At 47.3% G+C, this 19640-nt stretch overlaps 1 protein-coding gene across 1 annotated transcript in view; it reads right to left on the bottom strand.

The window, feature by feature from the left end:
- LOC142564761 (venom metalloproteinase antarease-like TpachMP_B) overlaps nucleotides 1-19640 on the bottom strand; it is a 69232-nt gene that overhangs the window by 29777 nt on the left and 19815 nt on the right. Inside the window, exons 4-5 of the mRNA XM_075675909.1 lie at nucleotides 13053-13105; nucleotides 7240-7348 (exon numbers count right to left, since the gene is read on the bottom strand). Of these exons, the coding sequence (XP_075532024.1) occupies nucleotides 7240-7348; nucleotides 13053-13105 (162 nt within the window). The remainder of the gene's footprint in view (nucleotides 1-7239; nucleotides 7349-13052; nucleotides 13106-19640) is intronic.

The raw sequence follows: 19640 nt of genomic DNA on the forward strand, positions 1-19640 counted from the left end.
CCGTGCAGTCGAGCGATCCCTCTTGCGACGCAAATTTCACGGTCGAGCAGTAGACGTTCGTCGCCTTCGATGACGCCTTCTACGTCAGCGGGCGTTTTGGTGCCGACGGAAATAAAAATGCTCGAGCGAGGCGGGATGCTCACTAGATCTTCGAGCACACTCAAGGCGCGGTGACTAGAAAGGCTCTCCGGCGGTATCGCATGATCTTCCGACAGCGTTATTGACTTCGACATCAGGTCGATGACGGCGCCGTGTCGGTTTAGGAAGTCCATGCCGAGAATGACGTCTCGTGAACACTGTTGGAGGATAACGAAGGCGACAGGGTAAGTCCGGTCGTGAATGGTAATTCCTGCCCTGCGCATTCCAGTCGGCGTTATGAGGTGTCCTCCAGCGGTCCGAATTTGAGGGCCTTCCCACGTAGTCTTAACTTTCTTCAACTGGGCGGCGATGTGTCCACTCATGACGGAGTAATCAGCCCCTTTGTCGACTAAGATGGTGACTGCGTGGCCGTCTAGAAGCACGTCGAGGTCGGTGGTTCTTTGTCTTGCATTACAGTTCGGTCTTGGCATCGGATCACGACTGCGCCGCGTCGACCTGTGGCTGGTATGTGCCGTCAGGTCGTCTTTCGTCGTCGCATTCTTTGCTTCCAGACGTCGTCGGGACGGCGGCGTGTCGTTATGTCGTCGAGGTAGTTTCTTCGGCGTCTTCGTCGGCGGCGGAGGATCTTCGTCAGTTCGACGAACAGCACCCGCACCTCCATCGGTTGCTGCTTTTAGTTTTCCGGATATGGGCTGACAGACCGGCCCCGGGCTGGGCCAGTGTATGGTCGGTGCTCCGGCGACAGGTAGCGGCCTGGTGATGGCAAACGCGACGGTCGTCGAGAGCTCCACTGAGCAGCGACGAGGTAGTCAGTGATATCGCGAGGACGTTCCCCTTGCTGCGGGCGCGGGGCGTTCACGGCGAAATGTCGCAGTCCCATCTCCCCGGTATGGGCATCGTCGGTAGACGTGACGCGTTTCTCCGCAGTGGTAGCAGAGCAGGCGGTGGTCACGAGCGCGCTAAAACGTCTGTCTTCCTCGGGTAGCTGCTCTGGGCGACGGGTGGGCGTGCTGGCGGTGGCGGCGGCGGGGGTCGACGGAATTGCGGCGTTACAGGGCCCTGGCGCGGTCGAGGAGGAGGACCTTGACGGCGTGCGACGGCGGCGTAGGTCATCGCTTCTGGCTGGGGTTGCGGTAATTGAGGTTGCACCTCCGGAACTCCAAGCGACCGCTGAACCTCATCTTTCACGATGTCAGCGATCGAGGCCACTTGAGGCTGCGACGACGGGAAGATCTTCTGAAGCTTCTGTCGTACGACTGCCCTGATAGCCTCGCGCAGGTCGTGGGAGGCCAGCGATTGAACTCCGGCATAGTTTGTAGAGTTGGTGCGGCGGTCGAATTGCCGGTTTCTCATCTAGAGTGTCTTCTCGATGCTAGTGGCCTCACGAAGAAAGTCGTCGACGGTCTTCGGTGGGCTTCGTACCATTCCTGCAAGAAGTTCCTCCTTCACACCACGCATGAGTAGGCGGACCTTCTTCTCCTCGGGCATTTCAGGGTCGGCGTGGCGGAATAGACGGCTCATTGCCTCCGTGAAGATCGCGTTTGTCTCATTAGGTAGCTGCACCCGGGTTTCTAATAGCGCTTGGGCTCGTTCTCGGCTTACGACGATTGCGAATATCTGCAGGAAGGCGCTTCGGAACAGGTCCCAGGTTGTTAAGGTGGCTTCTCGATTCTCTAACCACATCCTGGCGGCGTCCTCCAATGCAAAATAGACATGTCGCAGCTTGTCGTCGCTTCCCCAGCTGTTAAACATAGCCACCCTCTCATACGTTTCCAGCCAGCTTTACGGGTCCTCAAATGTGGAACCGCGGAATGTCGGTGGTTCCCTGGGCTGGGGGGGGGGGGGGGCTGAAGAATTATTGGGGCTGCTGCGGCTGCCATTGGGGATGTCTTCTTGGTCGTTTCTGGATTATCTTCTAGGACTGTCTTCTTGGTCGTATCTGGTAGAAGACCGTGTTCCGGGGGCAGCTGCTGTAGCCGGAGGCTTGCTCAGTGTTCTTGGACGACCTTGGTGTTGTCTTTGCGGTCCGGGCTTGGATTACGGCTTGTCGGTGGCGTCCGGTACATGAAAGTAAAGCACCTTCACAAGATATCACGTGGTGGTGACGTTGAAGAACACAGCAGCAATACTGTGAATGACAAAACTAACTTTTATTGGGCGAACCTGTACCCACAAAACAGGCTACACATATAGCACAACGATAGCGGCGAACACGGTCGGCAATCGTCGAAAATCTGATCTGCAGGTCAAGCGCGTCGGTTTTTATACATCCGTCATCGAATGTTCCAGAGTAACCGCTGGGACCCGCATGCCTTCCACAAAGTTCTACTGTTATTCGCGTCGCGAACACATGCGATCAGACTATACAGGGTTCGGTCACAGACAGCGTATGGAAGCATCGATAACATTCCACAAACATCCGATACATGCAGGCATGTCCTGCGCTGTACGATAACATTTGTTAGGCGCTGAAACGTGTCGGCCGATAAAGACAAAGAAGTACACGTGTCAATATGTATCTGAAAAGCGCGTCCACGTAGAGCTATTCCTCTAAGTAAGGTATCCTGCTGCTGTATTCTCCGGAATATTGATCCACTCGACTGATGGCACATGTACAGACACGAGTTGAGATACACGGGCTGTGATTCAGTGTTTCTACTGAGAGGCTGTGATTTGGGAAAGTTGGTATGTGTTGGCATGACTACAACATCACGTCCGCGTCGCCGTTTTGCAGTCATGGATATCTTTGCCTTACGCAACTGGGCTGAAGGCATTAGAAAGATTTCTGTAAATGCGACCAGCATCATCGCCATACAATGTTTCTTGTTTGTTTTTTCATTCACCTTTCGTTCTCTTGTTTTCATTCCAGAGTGCTGAGCAGCTTGTTAGAGTTTACTTTCCAACCACTCGTCCTCTCTCTTAACAAATTCTATTCGTACTGAATTGAGAGTCACACGCCATCTCTTTGTTTTATTAAGGAAGGGATGTACACAGAGTTTGATTAAGTGTATTGTCACTCTTCACTACCATTAATAAGAGTGTGTGCTTTCTCTAGGAAAGAGCGCGATCATCCAACATTTCAGCTGTGAACATTGGCTGATTGCACACGGCCTGAAAACAAGGACACCTGCCATAAAACCCCGTTCGCTCACAATCTACAGATATATTAAGAGGAAGCTTTAGCTCAGACGCTCCTATCTAAACACATGTAGAAGGAGAATTCGTTTTTCTCCGCAACCATTGCACCAAATTTGACGAGGTTTGTTGGATATTAAAGAAAGACTTGAATTCTAGTGACTGTTGGTTTCGAATTATGGATATAGGATGTCAAAATTTTACTAAAAATTGGCAAAAATCGCAAATTAAAAAAAAATGAGACTATCAAATTTACAACAACGGAGGGGGGGGGTAACTCCGCAATGATGTTCGATATCAAAATTCAGTGAATCGCATCTAATAGTGCATCTAAAGCGAACAAAACTGATATGTTACAGATGAATCTCACAAAATTGGTCATATAGAAATGCGACTTTTGCAGAACCCTTGTGCACAACGTAACGAATTCACGTAAGATATAAATTGACATATTGAATTTGTCCGCTTTGAATGATCTAATGGATGCCGTTTTCAGATCTGCGATATCTGTTCTTGATGCAGAACTATGAATTTTTTAACGTCGTGCTTCTAGATATTTTTAACTGTCGAATTTTTGAAAATTTTGTTTACCAAAATTCAGGCCCTCAATTGAAATTTCGCTTCCAACAGTCACTAGAACTTACCTCTCTCGCTCATATGCAACAAATTTCTCTGAAATCTGTCCAGCGGTTATCTCACAAAAGCGTTTCTGCCTTTTACATGTATTTGAATAGACCGCGTCGTCGTTGGGCCCGAGCTAAAGATTTCTCTTAAGGGTTAACAGTCGCAAAAGAAGCTTAAGCGAGAATTACTCGCAAGAGAAAATTCCGGCCACTCCTGATGCTAAGCATAGCATGGTGGCGCCCACCAATGGCAAAAAGCACTTACGAACAAAACAACACAGCAAATTATACTTCCGCGTCCAGGTACTGCTTGGAGCCCCATGGAACGGTCTTAACATATAGGCCATGACAATGCCCTCACAGGTCTCTCCAACTTGCCACGTAAACCGACTGGGGCTGAACGGAAGAACGCTCCTTCGTTGTGCATTTTGTGCACCGTAAGGAACTCTAAGTTGTCAAAACTATTCTGGAATTCCCCACTACGGAATGCCTCAGAATGAAATTGTTGTTTCTGAACGCAAAACCTCGGAATTTTCGGGGCCATTCGATCAGCGTATTTCTGGCTCTGCAACAGCGCGTATACCCTTTCTCCCTTTCTGCTCACGGTTCTCACATTTTGTCATTTGCAAATGTGTAAGCTTGTGCCATGACGCCGAGTGTCTGCCTTTGGCATGTGAACTGTTGTGACTACTTATAGTGACATCCGCCCGAGTGTGATATCACACCGCAATGTGGGAATAGATTCACAGCAACAATGATTCAGTAATATAGATCTAGCAGAAAACACGTGCTTAGCGGCGATTTCGGGAAATAGTGCACTCCTGTGTTATTCAACAATTATCAGCCCACAGTTTTTGGTGTGCTGATCTAAAACATGTTTTGTAACAAAGAGTATGTAATCGATAATGTTGCTATAACAGATAAATTTGTGCGTTTTACGCAATGCTTAAGATAATGCAGAAAGACAGACCAGGGACTGCGTTTTAATATAATTATCGTCTCACCATGTCCATGTCGTTTCCCATTTACAGAATCTGGGCATGGTGACATCGTTACTAAGCCTCTAGAGACGCATTATCTAGCTCGTTGCAGAGTCCCTATGGATGCCGCTATAATTGTGAGGACAAGATTGCCCGCCATAACGTTAACTTCTTCTGTACGCCCAATCGTTCGCATCTAAGTTCTTCAGTAACTGGCAATGTAATAAGGAATATTATCTGGAAACACAGGATGCGTCCGCCATGTTCCTCGAGTCGTAGTAGCGAAGCATCTGTATGTTGTGCATCATATCGTGTGGCTCGGCGAGCATCATCGTGTGCCTATTCAGGGCTCTAAAATGCTGCACTCGCCTCGGTCGTCCCGCGAGCGAAGAAAAACGAATTTCTCAGTGCGCCCACAAACCAACGAAGCCACGCCCGCTGGTTTTGCCCCCTTGGATACTCGGTTGCACGGCATTCTCAAGAGGCACACTGCTTTGCAACCGAAACCTTTGCCTATCACCTTTTCGTGGTGACGTGTGCTTCCGACCTGAGCTAAGTTGCCCAAAGAATTGATATTCCGCTGTAGGATTTTCTACCGAAGTATCTAAGAGAGCCTTGCATTGCACTGAAACCCCCCAAATTTGCTGCGTCCACAAGAAAACGCGTCTCTTCCCCCCCAAAAAAGATACAAAAATGGAAGCTGCTTTAGTAGTGCTGTCCATCGAGGCTGATGAAGCTCCACGCCGACAACTAATGAGCATATTGGTTCCTCTGTTTCGTGATTGAACCGAGGTTCGAGAGCGTGAACTGAAATTGACAGAGTATGGTCGCACAAGATCTTCGGGTGAAAACGGAGGATAAACGCGATCGGCAACTTGAGGGTCAAGAGTGAATTTGTTCCGTGTGCTGTTTTCTGCCGGTCGCCGACGCAAATACAAAGTTGTCACATGCTAGTGCGTTGCACGTATTTTCTCTCACTCGTAGTACTAAATTGCAGCGCTTCATTCTCGCACTGATTTTGTGCTTCAGGTGCTCGTAACTATTAAAAGTTTCAATTGCAGATGCAGCTCCGCCAACGAGCAGTGCGGTACAACACATAAAGCGGCGTCTCAATAGCAGAGTGAAAAACGAACTAACAAACGCTAATGAATTGTGAAATGGAAGTACCGAAACAGCGAGCAGCGTCAGCTTGATGTTGACAGCGCAGGCCTTGTCTATCGCGATGACGTTGTTCAAATGTGAATATATGTGGAGCGATGTGAACATCGTACCCGCTCGTCTGTGTTGCTGCTATGGCGAAACCAGCTGTGGTGGTCTTCGCGGAACTATCCGGACTATCGAATGAATAAATGGCAACAAAATTGTGCCATGTAGACGCTTATGCTGAAGTGTCAAAGGGCTTTTCTTCAGTACGTATATATATATATATATATATATATATATATATATATATATATATATATATATATATATATATATATATATATATATATATATATATATATATATATATATATATATATATATACAAATGTGTGCCTCAGCAACGCGCAGGGTGCTTCTATTTCGTTTTAGAAATAATTAAACTAGCCGTATTAATGCTTAAAACATTTTTACACCTGTCATTGCGTTGTATGTAAAGTAGCCGTGCATCCACATGAGAATAAAAGAAAAATAGTAGCGCTTACATAGGCTCAACAGACGTTCGCATTCCCGAAAGACCTCGTGTGCGTTGGTCACTATTGAGACCGGATTTTATTTGATTCGGTGATATTGTTATGCGTATTGCCGAAAAGCAAGTCCAGCTTATCGACGGCGCTGGCAGAACCCCTTGATTTGCATATAGCAGCAAAAAGCACTGGCCGGAAATCACACCGCATGAGTGAAATCAGCAGCTATGCGTGTAGCTATGCTGTCAATCGAGCTGTTTCGTTTTGCCGTGCTTTCGGCAAGATGGCCGGTGACGCTTTGCTGAAAGTCGACAGAAGGCGCTCTGCATTTTGAATGTGCCTTATTGAAAGCGTAATTCTTATCACAGCGCTCCCTTCGCTGGCGGATTAACAGAAATCTCAGGCGAACTTGAGGAGTACTCGTAGCAATTTTGGCTTGCGAGATTGCCCAGAAAACAAGGCATTGAGTGTCGCTCTCTACATAAAAAATTGTTCCTGTTTCCCGTCATCAGAAAGTATGGTGGTTGCCTTATCTGCACAAGAACGATGGCGTCTCTCGCTGTAGCAGAGTCTTTAACCTGAGAACGTCCTATACGCAGTTCGCGAAGGACATTTCGCAGATAGCTTAGCCTCCGACATTCCTATACCGAATCCATGCAGCAAAATTTTTCTGCTGCATTTAGGACATGGAGAAAATAAAATAAAAAATAATACGTCTCATTGCTCACTTACAGATGGAGTATCTCGTGGGCAGCCGAGTTCCAACCATCCATGGAGACTTGGTCATCGTATACTAATGCCCCACAAAAAGGGGTGCAGGCTGCACCCAAGTATGCCATTCCTTCAGGATGAAAAGTAAAAAAAAAAAGCGTTACCAATTAGATTCTATTTGTGCATTACAATGTGTTAGCAAATAATTTGAGAATATTAGCGCGAAGCTTTAAGGGCCCCGTGTCGCAAAAAATCCAATGTCGGCGTCGTTGTCCGTATGAGAAAAAAAAATATCCCGAAATATGCATCCAGGACCACGGAGGCCTTCGGCATGGCACATAGGCGCTTTGAACTAATTAAATTTCTCAAAGCAAAATGCATCAGAAAATTCGTAAAGTACGACTTAGACACAACCTACAGGCATGATAGCCTCGGAATGTAATTTGAATATAAGAGAAACCATAATTCTCTTATGCGGCAACTCGAACACAAGGCCCTTTTCCAGCCCCCGCTTGAGGTCGGTCTTAGTTAATATCTTAGAAGGAGCGATGTGCCCCCGCTCGGTTCCTTGCGACACCCTCCAGATGGCGGTCGCCTCCGCGCGTCCGCGGCAGCGAACAACCAGAAAGCTCTCTTTCGTGCATAGCGCTTGTCGACAGCATTTTCACGCGGACATTACGGTTGCATTAGCTGCAGTTGCGGAGAAGCGTGAAAAGCAGTCAGGAATCTTAGAATGCTATCGGGCGTTCCACTCTTAAAGGCGGAGCTTAAGCCTCGTCCAAATTTTTAAAGAACACTTCCAAACAGCACTGCTCTAAAGAAAGAGGGTCCTTGCTGGAATTTTAATACGTACACTTCGGGTAGCACTACATCACCGACCGTAATGCTAAACAAATTGATTCGTAGAATTCCATATTTACAACCGTTTATTCTGCTGCGATAGTAAATAAAAGGACACCGCAGGCACCTGTTTGCCGTAGCCGTGGTGTCGCATTTAATGAGGGGTGGCGCGCCGTAAGAGCACGACGGTGGCTTGACGCGCGCCGTTCTCTCACAGACCAATGTAGCAGATCACGTGACCTAGCACGTGTTAAAGTAGGAGAGCGCGCGTCTCCCTCTTTAGCTGGGCCGTTGCTGCTCATGGCTGTCCGTGACCAATATTGCGGAAGTTATTTGCGGCCGGGGCCAGGGCTGAGGGCGAGCAATGTAAGGGATAGGCGAGATGGTTGGTGGCGTTATGGGCGCTGGCCTTCCGCTCAGCTACTAATGGAGGCCTCATAATCTAAGGTTCGGAGACGCGGTGCAGTGGAGATAGGGGAGTGAATGGCAGCACGAAAATTTTCGGTTGCGTACAAACACGCATGCTCCCCGCCGAAGACGTCATTCATCACACCAGCGTCGAGACAGAGAGTGCTCGCGGTGATCGCGAGATGTCAGTTCATGTTTGCATTGTCGCGCGTGACACAGCGCTTGTTCGTTTAGTAGGCGAATAATGACCTGCAATTTACGCGGCCTACAAATGTACAAGCATAACTTCATAGTTTGTTTAATATGTGTTACTATAGCTATCAGTGCTTGACTTTCACGCCGACATTTTTTGATTGACACGTAATAATTTTGCGACGATTGTGAGCTAAACACGACCTTCACCGTGTTCCAGATCATTAGATCAAGTGGCATTTCATACGGAAAAAGTATAGCATACATGACACTACGTCGGGTTTTGAGGACTGTCGGGACACGAAGTCGTCACCAGAAAAGCTGATGCTTGGATGATCCCAACTTTCGAATTAATAAATTCCTTTATCTCAGCTAAGCAGATTCCATCAAATTGTTTTAAGTAATTAAATCTAACGCCAATTGTTCCAGATACAGTCTTAACAGCGGCAGATAAAAGCGTTATGCCGGAAAGGGGGTCGACACAAAGTATTTTCTGATGCCGCTCGGCCTGCGTCGTACTTCCCAAGAGAATACCCACGAACTGCCTGAAAACTAGGGACCGCTCGATGCTAGCCCCAAGACAACAGCGACACCGTTCGGAATAACGGATATCTTTAATCGCTCTCCATTTACACAGCAAACCTCGGAAGCATCTATACCAAGACGTCGAATACAATTTCGGCAATGTATAACGACAAATTTGAGTATCCGCGGTAATAAAGCAGCAGCTACTTTCTAAACCTCGATTTTAAGAACGCGTTCTACGCGCGTTTCGCCAGGAGCAAGTTGTTTTTACAGCGACGGCTGTATATAGCTACCCTCCGGTGGTGGTTGATGTCCGTCCGTCTACACGTCGCGACGGCTCGAAAAAAAAACTGTTGTCTGTAGTTTTTCGCGAATGCTTCGTAGCTCTCCACATATTGCAGGTAGCTTGAAAAATATTATACTGAAATTGGTCGCTAAGACGACGCTATCATCGCGCCGGGTTTCATTTCCTTGTCATAATTAGCTCATAGTGAAGCTCCAAACGTTTCAGAGTTCCCGCCTGCTGTCAATACATGGCAGTCTACAGAGGCAGTATGGTTACAGAAAGCGGCGGTAACTTTTGTTTTATCGAAACTCTCCCGAAACAAATTATCTATATATTTTTTTATTTACCCGATAGTGCAGATATCATGTGGTCTAAGAAGAAAGGGCAAAACTAAAACACGCAATATTCAGAACGCCAAAAAAGAAGTAGTCCAAGACACTGACATAAAGGAATGATCAATAACAGCAGACAGGCATATTACAGAGAACATGAATAGAAGGAGACAATTATAGAACCTTGGCAACGTCATTTCTGAAGTTTCCATTTTTAAATACTTCTCGTGGTATTGAATTCCATTTCGTGATAGTTCGCGGGAAATATGAATATTTATATTCGCTTATCCGTGAAAAGGTGCATTTCTGTTTATGGAGGGTTCTCTATCTAACTGAGTGCCTGACGTAGAGGTCTGGAGATATTTCAAATTTGCTATAAAGTACTGGGTGAAGAAAGTCTAATCGAGACATTTTTTGCCTCATGTGGAGAGGCTGAATTCGGCTGGTTACCATTAGAGCAAATTGTGAGTCAGCATTTCGATATTTGTTGTAAATGAAACGCACTGCGCGCCTCTGCACTTTTTCCAGTTCTGAAATGTATTCTTGGTGCGTGGATCCAGCACTATTTCTGCATATTGGTAATGATACGGCATGCTATACGTTACGCCAAACAAGCGCGAACAAGAACACGTCGATGACATCATCAGAGACGCGTACAAAACGGTCCTGGGTCTTCCTGTCACCACCTCAAACGAAAAGTTAGTGGCCTTCGGGATCCACAACACCTTCGCTGAGCTGTCGGACGCGGTTGTGGCTTCGCAAAAAGCCAGACTACAGAACGCGCTGGCGAGCAGAGCCATCCTCCACGGGACCAGGACAGCAACGGAGCTCCGTGCCCTCGATGTGCAACGATCTGTCCCGCCCGGTTCGGCGTCAAGTTATTCCCACAGAAGTTAGCCCAATGTTCGTTAAGAATATTATTGAACAATCATGTGGTTCATGGGCGTAACGTGCTGTCTTGGTGCATTCTGCGTGAATTATCGCACTTGAACAGAGTTACATAAGAAGACCCGTATGCCCTACCTCGCATTCATGAAGCTATCGACGGCCTTTACGGCGCATGCTGTTTCTCTTCTATGGGCCTTAGCTCCGGCTACTGGCAGTTTGCCGTGGACTACTTAGACCACGAGAAGGCTACCTTTGTAGCCGCCAACGGTCTTTATCAATTCAAAGGTATGACATTTAGTCTACGTAACGCTCCGGCCACATTTGGGTGCATGATGGACTCACTTCATTCAAGGTTTCAAATGTTCAACTTGCCTGAGCTACTAGGGCAGTGATTAGCATTCTCCCCAACATCCTCACTGCAACTGCAGTGCCTCTCAACAATACTGGACTATTTCGTCGAGCTGGTGTACAAATTAATTCATTAAAGTGTCACTTTGGCCGTTGTCACATCACCGTGCTTGGACACCTCGTTGATGCGAACGGTGCGCAACTAGACCTAGGCGAAAACTACGCTATTACGAACGTCTTTGTTTCGAACTGTGCCATGAACGGGCACAGCTTCATGAGCCGTTGCTAGTACTTCCGCTGATTGGTGAAAATTTTGTGGCCGTAGCACGAGCGCTCAACAGGCTTTTGAAGAAAGATACCTCTTTTGAGTGTTCAGTGGGGCAATAAGATCGTGCTGGCCCATTTCCTCTCTTGCGGATGCCCTTGCTCCCTTGCTGGCCCATAACATCCCATCTCGGGCTAGTCCATTTTGATCCTTCTGCAAAGTCCATACCGAAACCAGTGGCCATGTATTTTTGCGCAGTACTAGCACAACGCCTGCATCACAACGATTGTCATGGCTTTCGCCAACAGGCACCTCTCAACATCCGAACGCAACTATTCGATCACTCAGTTTGAGTGTCAGGCCCTGGTTCGGCGGTGGCGATGTTCCTCCCACACTTATATGATCATCCCTTGTATGGCGCACGCTCACGCGCTCTGCTGGAAGTAGTCGCTAATTAATCGTACACGACGACTTGGTCGCTCGGCCTAACGCCAAAGCATTTCTATTCTGTCATCTACAAGTCCGTCTGTCTCCATAAGGACGCTGACTGCCTGTCTCATTACCTGGTCAACAAGCCTGACTTCGCCGACCGCACCACCAACTGCATTTTCTAAGTGTGTGCCTTCACTAACATCGCCGACAAGCAATACTGAGACGCTTTGTTGCGAGAATGCATCAAGCGTCCGCACTATTCTCCTACCGATCCTTCTGTTCGCCGATACGTCCTCCGGGACGGCATATTATATTGCCGGAACAATCACTCCGATGTGCCTGATCTTCTTGTCGTGCTGAGGCAAATAGGTTAGATTGTTCTCTTTGAGCTGGCATGACGCGCGCACTGTATGGAGGGCACCTTGGGGTTTCGCTCACGTACGACCGCGTGCGCGTTCGCTTCTACTGGCCCGGTCTCGCTGTCTACGTCGCTACGTTTCTGCGATTCCTGCAGTGCCAGAAGACACGTAAGGTGCAACAATCCGGTCATCTCCAGACAATCATAATCCCTGTGAAACCGTTCTTTCGTGTTGAATTAGATCTCCTCGGCCACTTTCCCACGTCACCCTCTGGGAAGAAATAAGGAGCTGTTCCAATTGATTATATCACACGCTACGCCGTCATGCAGGCACTCCCAACCAGTTTCGCCACGGACGTAGAAGACCGTCTCTTGCATAACATTATCTTGCTTCATGGTTGTAGAGCGCCCGCCTCGTCTGTGGGAGGTTGTGGTTTCGATTCCCACCACCACCGCCGCTCTCTCACTGGTTCGAACAAGCACAAATGTACCCTGGCCTGGCGTACGGTTTTTCCCAGAGGTGATACGCTTGGGAAAGGAGCCTGCGCCCTATATTCCGGCGTAACCCTCATCAGCACACAAATAAAGGAGGTTTGGGCCGCTCCCGTGGCAAAACTTTCCATGCGACGCCCGAAATGCACCTAGTGCGGACAAACACCCTTCTCCAAGCGTTGAGTGCAAGTGCAGCGTATCCGCTCGTAAATACTGTTCTATGTAGCTCGTTGCCTGCGTCTTTCCACGTAACTCATAAAACACCGGGGCTCTTCGGTCCCCTTCCTGCTCAAACTAGTATACAGTGTCAAACTCCAGCTTCTAAAATGGTCAACGAATTTGTCCGAGCAAGAAGAAAATACGGGTTTCCTTGTTGTTACCGACCAGTGTGATTAATACGAGAACAATGCAACAAAGCGCATCAGTAGAAAAAAATTTTTCTCTTGCTTATACCAGCACATTGCTTACCTTTCAATATTTCGTATTTGGAAGTGAAGAATCTCTGCCGTGCGAATTTTCTCCTGTAATATATAAAATTTACAAAGTGTCTTATTCATTGTCCACAAAAATGTGCTTCATGCGAACAGAATTTGCTTGGACATGCTTCAGGCGTTTCCCCGAGTTTGCATGCAACGCCTAATGTTTTTGAGGCGAGCAGCGCTAAAATAGGACTTAATGTAAAGCTCAACAAGGCGATCACAGTGCTTATATATGGCCTGCTAGGTATTTATATGATTCTATAGCTATGATTTCACAGGATTCCATGGCCTGTTGTGCGTTTAGCTTCTCTAGCTTGTATCTTCCCTAGATTTCTAACAAGTCCGTGCTTCGCGCTCAATACCATTTGCTCGGCAAACCACCCCTCTGAACACATATTTATTTATTTATTTATTTACTTCCTTACTTACTTATATATATGGTTAAAAATACAAGATTGTCACGATGCTTGGAGCAAATGGTGACATTATATAGTCACCTGACTATGCCTGCTAATGACCTGACTAATGTTTCCGCAAATCAAGTTTAATAAAACCTGCACTAGTCGATGAAGTTTTAAGAAAGGAAAGAGAAATCGCCGCTGAATACGATGCTCCCTAGTGGGAAATTTGGGCGCAGCCCTATACGTGTTTTCATTTGGCGATGTATTGGCTGGTGCGGACAGTCTGTCTAGTGCGGCACGTTGCAAGCGGAGCGAAGTGTGGCGCGGCTGCGTCGCTAAAATGGAGATCGCGAAGGGCAGCTCTTGGGTGACGCGTGGGCGCAATTCACAGCAGCAGCCGCAGGCAGACATCTACTCATGCAGCGCTTTGTTTGCACGTATGGCGTCGGTGAACGTGCTCGCCGCATGCCATCGGTGCAGAGACGACGGCGCGCTACTCTGGCGTCTTCTCGTTGGGGTCGTCGCCGCAGAGCCCGTCTTGCGCGGCTCTACGCTTTTCTTCTCACGCGTTCGCCGTGCCCTCCGCCTCAGTGTTCCGCTGGACCGTTCTCCTCCGCTTTTCCCTCTCGTTTTCTTCGCTATCGCAGTCTTTCATCCTGCGCTGCGCTCCGTTTTCGATCTTTCATTCTTTATTATGCTCGTCGCTTGGTTGCGCCTAGGGACGCCGACGCTAAACGCAGGAACGGGCGCCTCAGCGCTGTGCTCTAAAAAGAAAAGGTCATGCATAGCACGAAGCTACAAAGGGTCAATCCCTGGACCAGAATAATATTTCTTTTCGTTTGCGAAGACCGAGACACATACAGGCATTTTTTTTTGTAGGTCAGTTCTAGAACCAGGTAGCTGATTTTCCCCAAATATGTATCGACCCGAGCGTCCACTCTGTTGGTGAATGCCATGTTTTTCATTTCGTGAAATTTATTCTTCCATACAATTGCTCTATAAATTAGTCTTAGACAATCTTTTAGTTGTCTACAATTTTGGTATCACCATGCTATCTGCTCAATCATATGCTATAGCAATCACTGCGGAAAGACGGTGGCCTTAGGTTACAGCCCCAGACCAGCACAGATTTCCTTCACCTTAGAAGCTTTTTTCGCTAATAGCTTGTATGAGTTGCTTTTGTAGCGTTGCGGGACTGTCAGTTGTGTGATAATTTGTAGAGCCAACGCTTTTCCGAAAAGAATCTTTATTCAATAATTCAATATTATTTTATGTTATGTATTGTAGATATCCTCGCCAAACCTATACATCAAAACCGTTGACTAAAATGTGGTCTACGTTAAGAGGTTAGTGCGCTCTGATCTGTAAATACATAACTGACGACTACTAAAGTGCGGCAGGTTTTACACACTTCTAGCACAAGAAGGCAAAAGCCTGCAGCACATTTCCCAGCCTCGTTTTCTCGCATTTTTGTCTCGGCCTCTTCTGTTCCTTGCACACGTCGTCGCTCGGATTTATCTGCTCGTTTCACGCATCGTCACTAGGCTTATCCGCTCGTCGTACCCGTCGTTGTTCCACTTCTCGCTACCGCAGTTCAGGATACACATGTCTTCGATATCATGCTCGTGCAGGCACAGTTGCACGTGCTTTGCACAGTGGCGTACTTACACGCCCGTCCTCGCGAGCCGCAAGGGCGTGAGCGCTCCTTCGTCGCTCGGCGCCGACAACCGCCGTCGCTCCGAATGTGACGTCAATGCGCAGAGCGCGCGCGCACGCGCCCGCATTGCTGCGCAGCACCTGTTTACTCTGCGACCTGCGCTGACAGAGGAAGAATCGGCTGCGCGCGAACACGTTCTTCGCTCATTCGCAGCTTTTACTACCCCGAGCCGAGCCGAGGGGATTGTTCGTCATGGCACAGTTTAGGCAAGGTCGCTGTCAAAGGCACCGACAACGATGGTCACCTCAGGTTTAAAAAAAGATTATGGCGTTTTACGTGCCAAGCCACTTTCTGATTATGAGGAACGCCGTAATGGAGGACTCCGGAAATTCCGAACATCTGGGCTTCTTTAACGTTAACCTAAATCTAATGTTGAATTCCAATGGCAGATCCAGATGAAGTTTTTCTGCTCTGCATGGAGCAATCCTATTCCAATGGCAGAATGGGAGCGTGAGCTGTGTGTTCCAATGGCAGATTGGGACCAGCCGCTGATCCCGGATTGCTCCGTGGAGCAAAAATATTTGCTCCGCCGAAATCGGCAGATTTGACCGGAAGTCCTCGTGACGTATTTCCTTCCCCGCCTCTGCTTCCTGTCACGGTCGCCTGTTTCCGGTCGCGGGCAGCTATGGACGACATGGGAAACGTGGACGCCGCTTCGCGCCGTGCGATTTTGTTCGCGCTCCTAGACTGCTCCGACTCAAACAGTACGATTTCCAAGTCGAGTGATGATTCTTCTGACCCGGACAGTGAAATGGGGTGGTGGGTTGCGCTTCCAAGCGCTTGTTCCTCTCTCTATTCTTGCGCCCTCTCACTTGATTTTCCTGTACTAAGTGCCCCCGCGGGAGCGCATGCATTCCCTTCGCAGATATGGTGTGAGCAGATGAGAGCGATCTCAGTCGGAGTGACGCGCTCCGTTAGCGGTCAGGCCGAGCGCTCGCGATCTACCATTGGAATTCAACATAAGTACAACGATGTTCTCGCATTTCGCCTACTTCGAAATGCGACCGCCGTGGACGGGATTCAATTTCACCTAAGGCTTCCCTTAATATGCATTGCCAGGCATAATGACGATGAGGTAAACAGCCACAGCAGCCCAACGCAAGTCACGAAACTGGCTTTATATTGCGCGAACCTGGGTCTAACAGAACAAGTAGCACTTAGTGCAATCAGAGCGGCGAGCCCACTCGTCGATCGCCGAAATGTGATCTGTGGATCAGTCGCGTTCGCTGTTTATACAAAGCTCAATAAACTTTCCGGCGTAATCGCTGGCGCTGGCGTAAGTACTAGAATTCATCCGAGCACTCGCTCGGCGCACAGAATTTGATTGCACAAGTATGGGCCACAATGCAAGCAATAGATCGAATAATCGTTAACGGACGAGAAACTTCCGACACAAAAACGAGCGCCTTGCGCTGAGTGCTAACCTTGAACATTTGTTAGCCGAAAAGGGTCACTGGAAAAGATACAGACGTACTCGTGGTAATCCACCCCCTTTTAAAAAGCATCGTCCCGCTGCTGAAAACAGAATACAAAAGCGAAGAACAAAAACACACATAGTAAAGAAAACTAACAAAGGAAAAAAATAAAGATCCAAACTTTGTTAGAGCGCGTACAATGGATTAAGAGAAACCATATAAAATGAATGAATGCGTGGTTTTTATTAGCGCAAGGGCCAGGTATGGCCGAAGAGAGCCAGGTCCGTGGTGATTAGTTCGCAGTGTATATATGAGTTCTATGAAGTTGATGTGGCGTGGCTGTAAAGGTGTCTTAAAGATAGTCGCTCTAGAGTGCGTAAAATCTATCTGTAATAAGATTATGTGGATGACAAATGACGTGTTCTATGAGCATTAAAATGCATCGTGAAAGAATGGTGAAAAATAGAAAATATGTGAGATGGTAAAATTACCTGGAGCACTACTGCCTCGCCAGAGCCCTTGAAACACATGGGCCCAGAGGCATGGGCTATACGAAACAGCTATCACAGCGGCATCCTCTGAAGAGAGGAGACGCTACGAACGTGTTGGGCTAGTAACATGCAGCACAACATCTTTCAGAAAACCTAGGACTGCTTTGTTGTCAAAGAGCGGTTCTGGGCCGAGTAACATTATAGGATGAAGGGGGATGTGCTGCCGGTATGCTAGGGGAAAATGTTTCTTTCTCTCAGATTCGGCTTTCCGACACCCAGGAGGGTGTGGAGGACGGTCAGCCTCTCCCCGCATCTACCACAGGTTGGAGGATCATTTTCAGTGAGTAAAAAGTTGTGCGTGCCAAATGTGTGCCCTCTTCTGAGAGGACAGAATAGGGCATCTGTTCGCCGTGATTTTGTTGCGGAGGGCCAAGAACGTAACTGTGGCTTTATCACATGCAGTTTGTTGTATATTTCTGCGTCCCACATGCGTTGCCAGTGGTTTCGTAGTTTCCTGCGTAAGAAGGGCTTCAGATCTGTGGCAGGGACTGCAGCGCTAGAAACCATATAGACGACTTCAGGTCACGTGGGGCCCCGCTGAGATTTCGTGTCCAGTGCGTCAATACGTAGGAGGAACCTGTGAGGTTCGACATAAGGTCTAAAACGCTTTTCACTGAGTCGACGTCCACTCATCGGAGTCCGAACCCAAACGTAGTCGCTGGAATTGTATTCCCCGTAGTTTCATCGAAGGTTGCAACCAACTAAACAACAAAAGAAAGAAAAAAATACGAAAAGAAAGAGAGAACGAAAGAAAAAACGAAATAACCTTTAGGTAGTGCATTAGGTGCTCGTATGTCTCGTTGAGGAGGTCGACCTACAGCGCCATACGTTTGCTTCACATGGCGACAGGTTATGTCTTGCAAGAAGTCTGACCCCTCCGATCTTATAACTTAATGGTTACGAGGTGTGCATCTGGCTTTCGCCTTCACGTGCTGCAGGAGCGTAACGTGCTGCCGAACTTTTTATTCATTTTTTTCTTTTTAATTCGGCAGTGATTTCCTGGCATTACTCGTCACTACATCTTTGCAACCACTCCCGGTCTGTTTCCGAATGAACCTTCCTTTTATTTCAATGTGGCTATCTTTTGAGGATCACTAAATGTCCTCGTGGAAGCGCCTGGTACACTGCACAAGCGAGCTAATATGGGCTAGTTGGTTTAACATTAACTTTATTTTTTAACATTCTGAAGCAGCAGCGCAAACAAGACTGGATGTTGTTCGGGAGAGCTGTTGACCAATCATAGCCCTAGTTCCCGTTCGTGCATGAGAACGTGCAGCCTTTAGTTTATCTCCTTGTACATGAAGTTGGATATCCTGCAGTTATTCTTTTATATACTCGCGTTTTTTTAAATAAACAACTAGTCGACAGTCAGTACTCGTGTTGTTTTCCTCTTGTGGTCGCAGCTGGTTCAGAATGTTAAAGTGGTAAACTGCCAGTCATGGTTTCGTAATGCCTGTCGTATACTTGCTAAGCCGTCTTTACATTAATTTCACATGATCCCAGTTGACGGTGACTTACTAATATTGCATGCATTTTCGAGGCTGAGTATCAATCAGTGATTCTCGCTCTCTGCCCACGCTATTCCACATTACCTCTGTCTTCTACGGAGTACCATTCATGCCTGCACAAAACATTTTTCCATTAATTTGCTCACTAATTTTGCTGCAAGTTATCTCCGGCTTCGCTGAACAGTACAGTGAATCTGAAAACCGCAAGCTCGGAGACCATCTGTGAAGTTGCTGAGAAGTTGTACGCGTATACTCATACATACCCAATGCGTTGATTATTCCAAAGCATACAACGAGTAGCCTTGGAGCGATTGTGTCTACTTTGCCGAGGGCCTTTTTAATCGGTATCTTCCCTCCTTCTTGCGAATAATTATGGTATCTGTTGAGTCTTTACAGATAATTGCGAGGATATTGAAGGTATTGATATCGTAATCTATGAAAGTCATTTAAGGAGGCTGTTTATGCTCTACCAATTTTTTAGTTACCCGAGTGATAACAGAAATGTAATCCATAATTGAAAATACCTTAATAATGCAAACCTAGTTTCTTCGTTGACTGAAGAAAGTCGTTGCCATGATTCTATTGCAAAATAACTTGTTGAGTAGGTTGTACACTGGAGAAGCAAGCTAGTCAGCCTATGAATATTTCTCAAACGTGCCTCTTTTTACGTAATAATAGAGCATTTACATTTTTAAAGTCCCTGGCAAAGTGTTTAGGCGCTGCGTAGAAACTGCAGGAAACATTTAGAGTACAATATCTCCTTCATCTTTCAAATCAACTGTTAGGTCACATTGTCCGGCTTCGTTTCCCTGGACATACCTCGCAAAGGCATCGTAACTTTATGTCTATTTGCACACTTAACTTTATTATTATGTTCACTGAAGTACCTATCGCTGTTATTTCAGAAACTTTGCGCTACAACGATTTCCGCGGCAATACTTTTGCTTTCGCTATGGTCTATATGCGATGTGCCAGCTGGTCCAAG

This window comes from Dermacentor variabilis, chromosome 11, assembly GCF_050947875.1.
Source record: "Dermacentor variabilis isolate Ectoservices chromosome 11, ASM5094787v1, whole genome shotgun sequence".
Lineage (NCBI taxonomy): Eukaryota > Metazoa > Arthropoda > Arachnida > Ixodida > Ixodidae > Dermacentor > Dermacentor variabilis.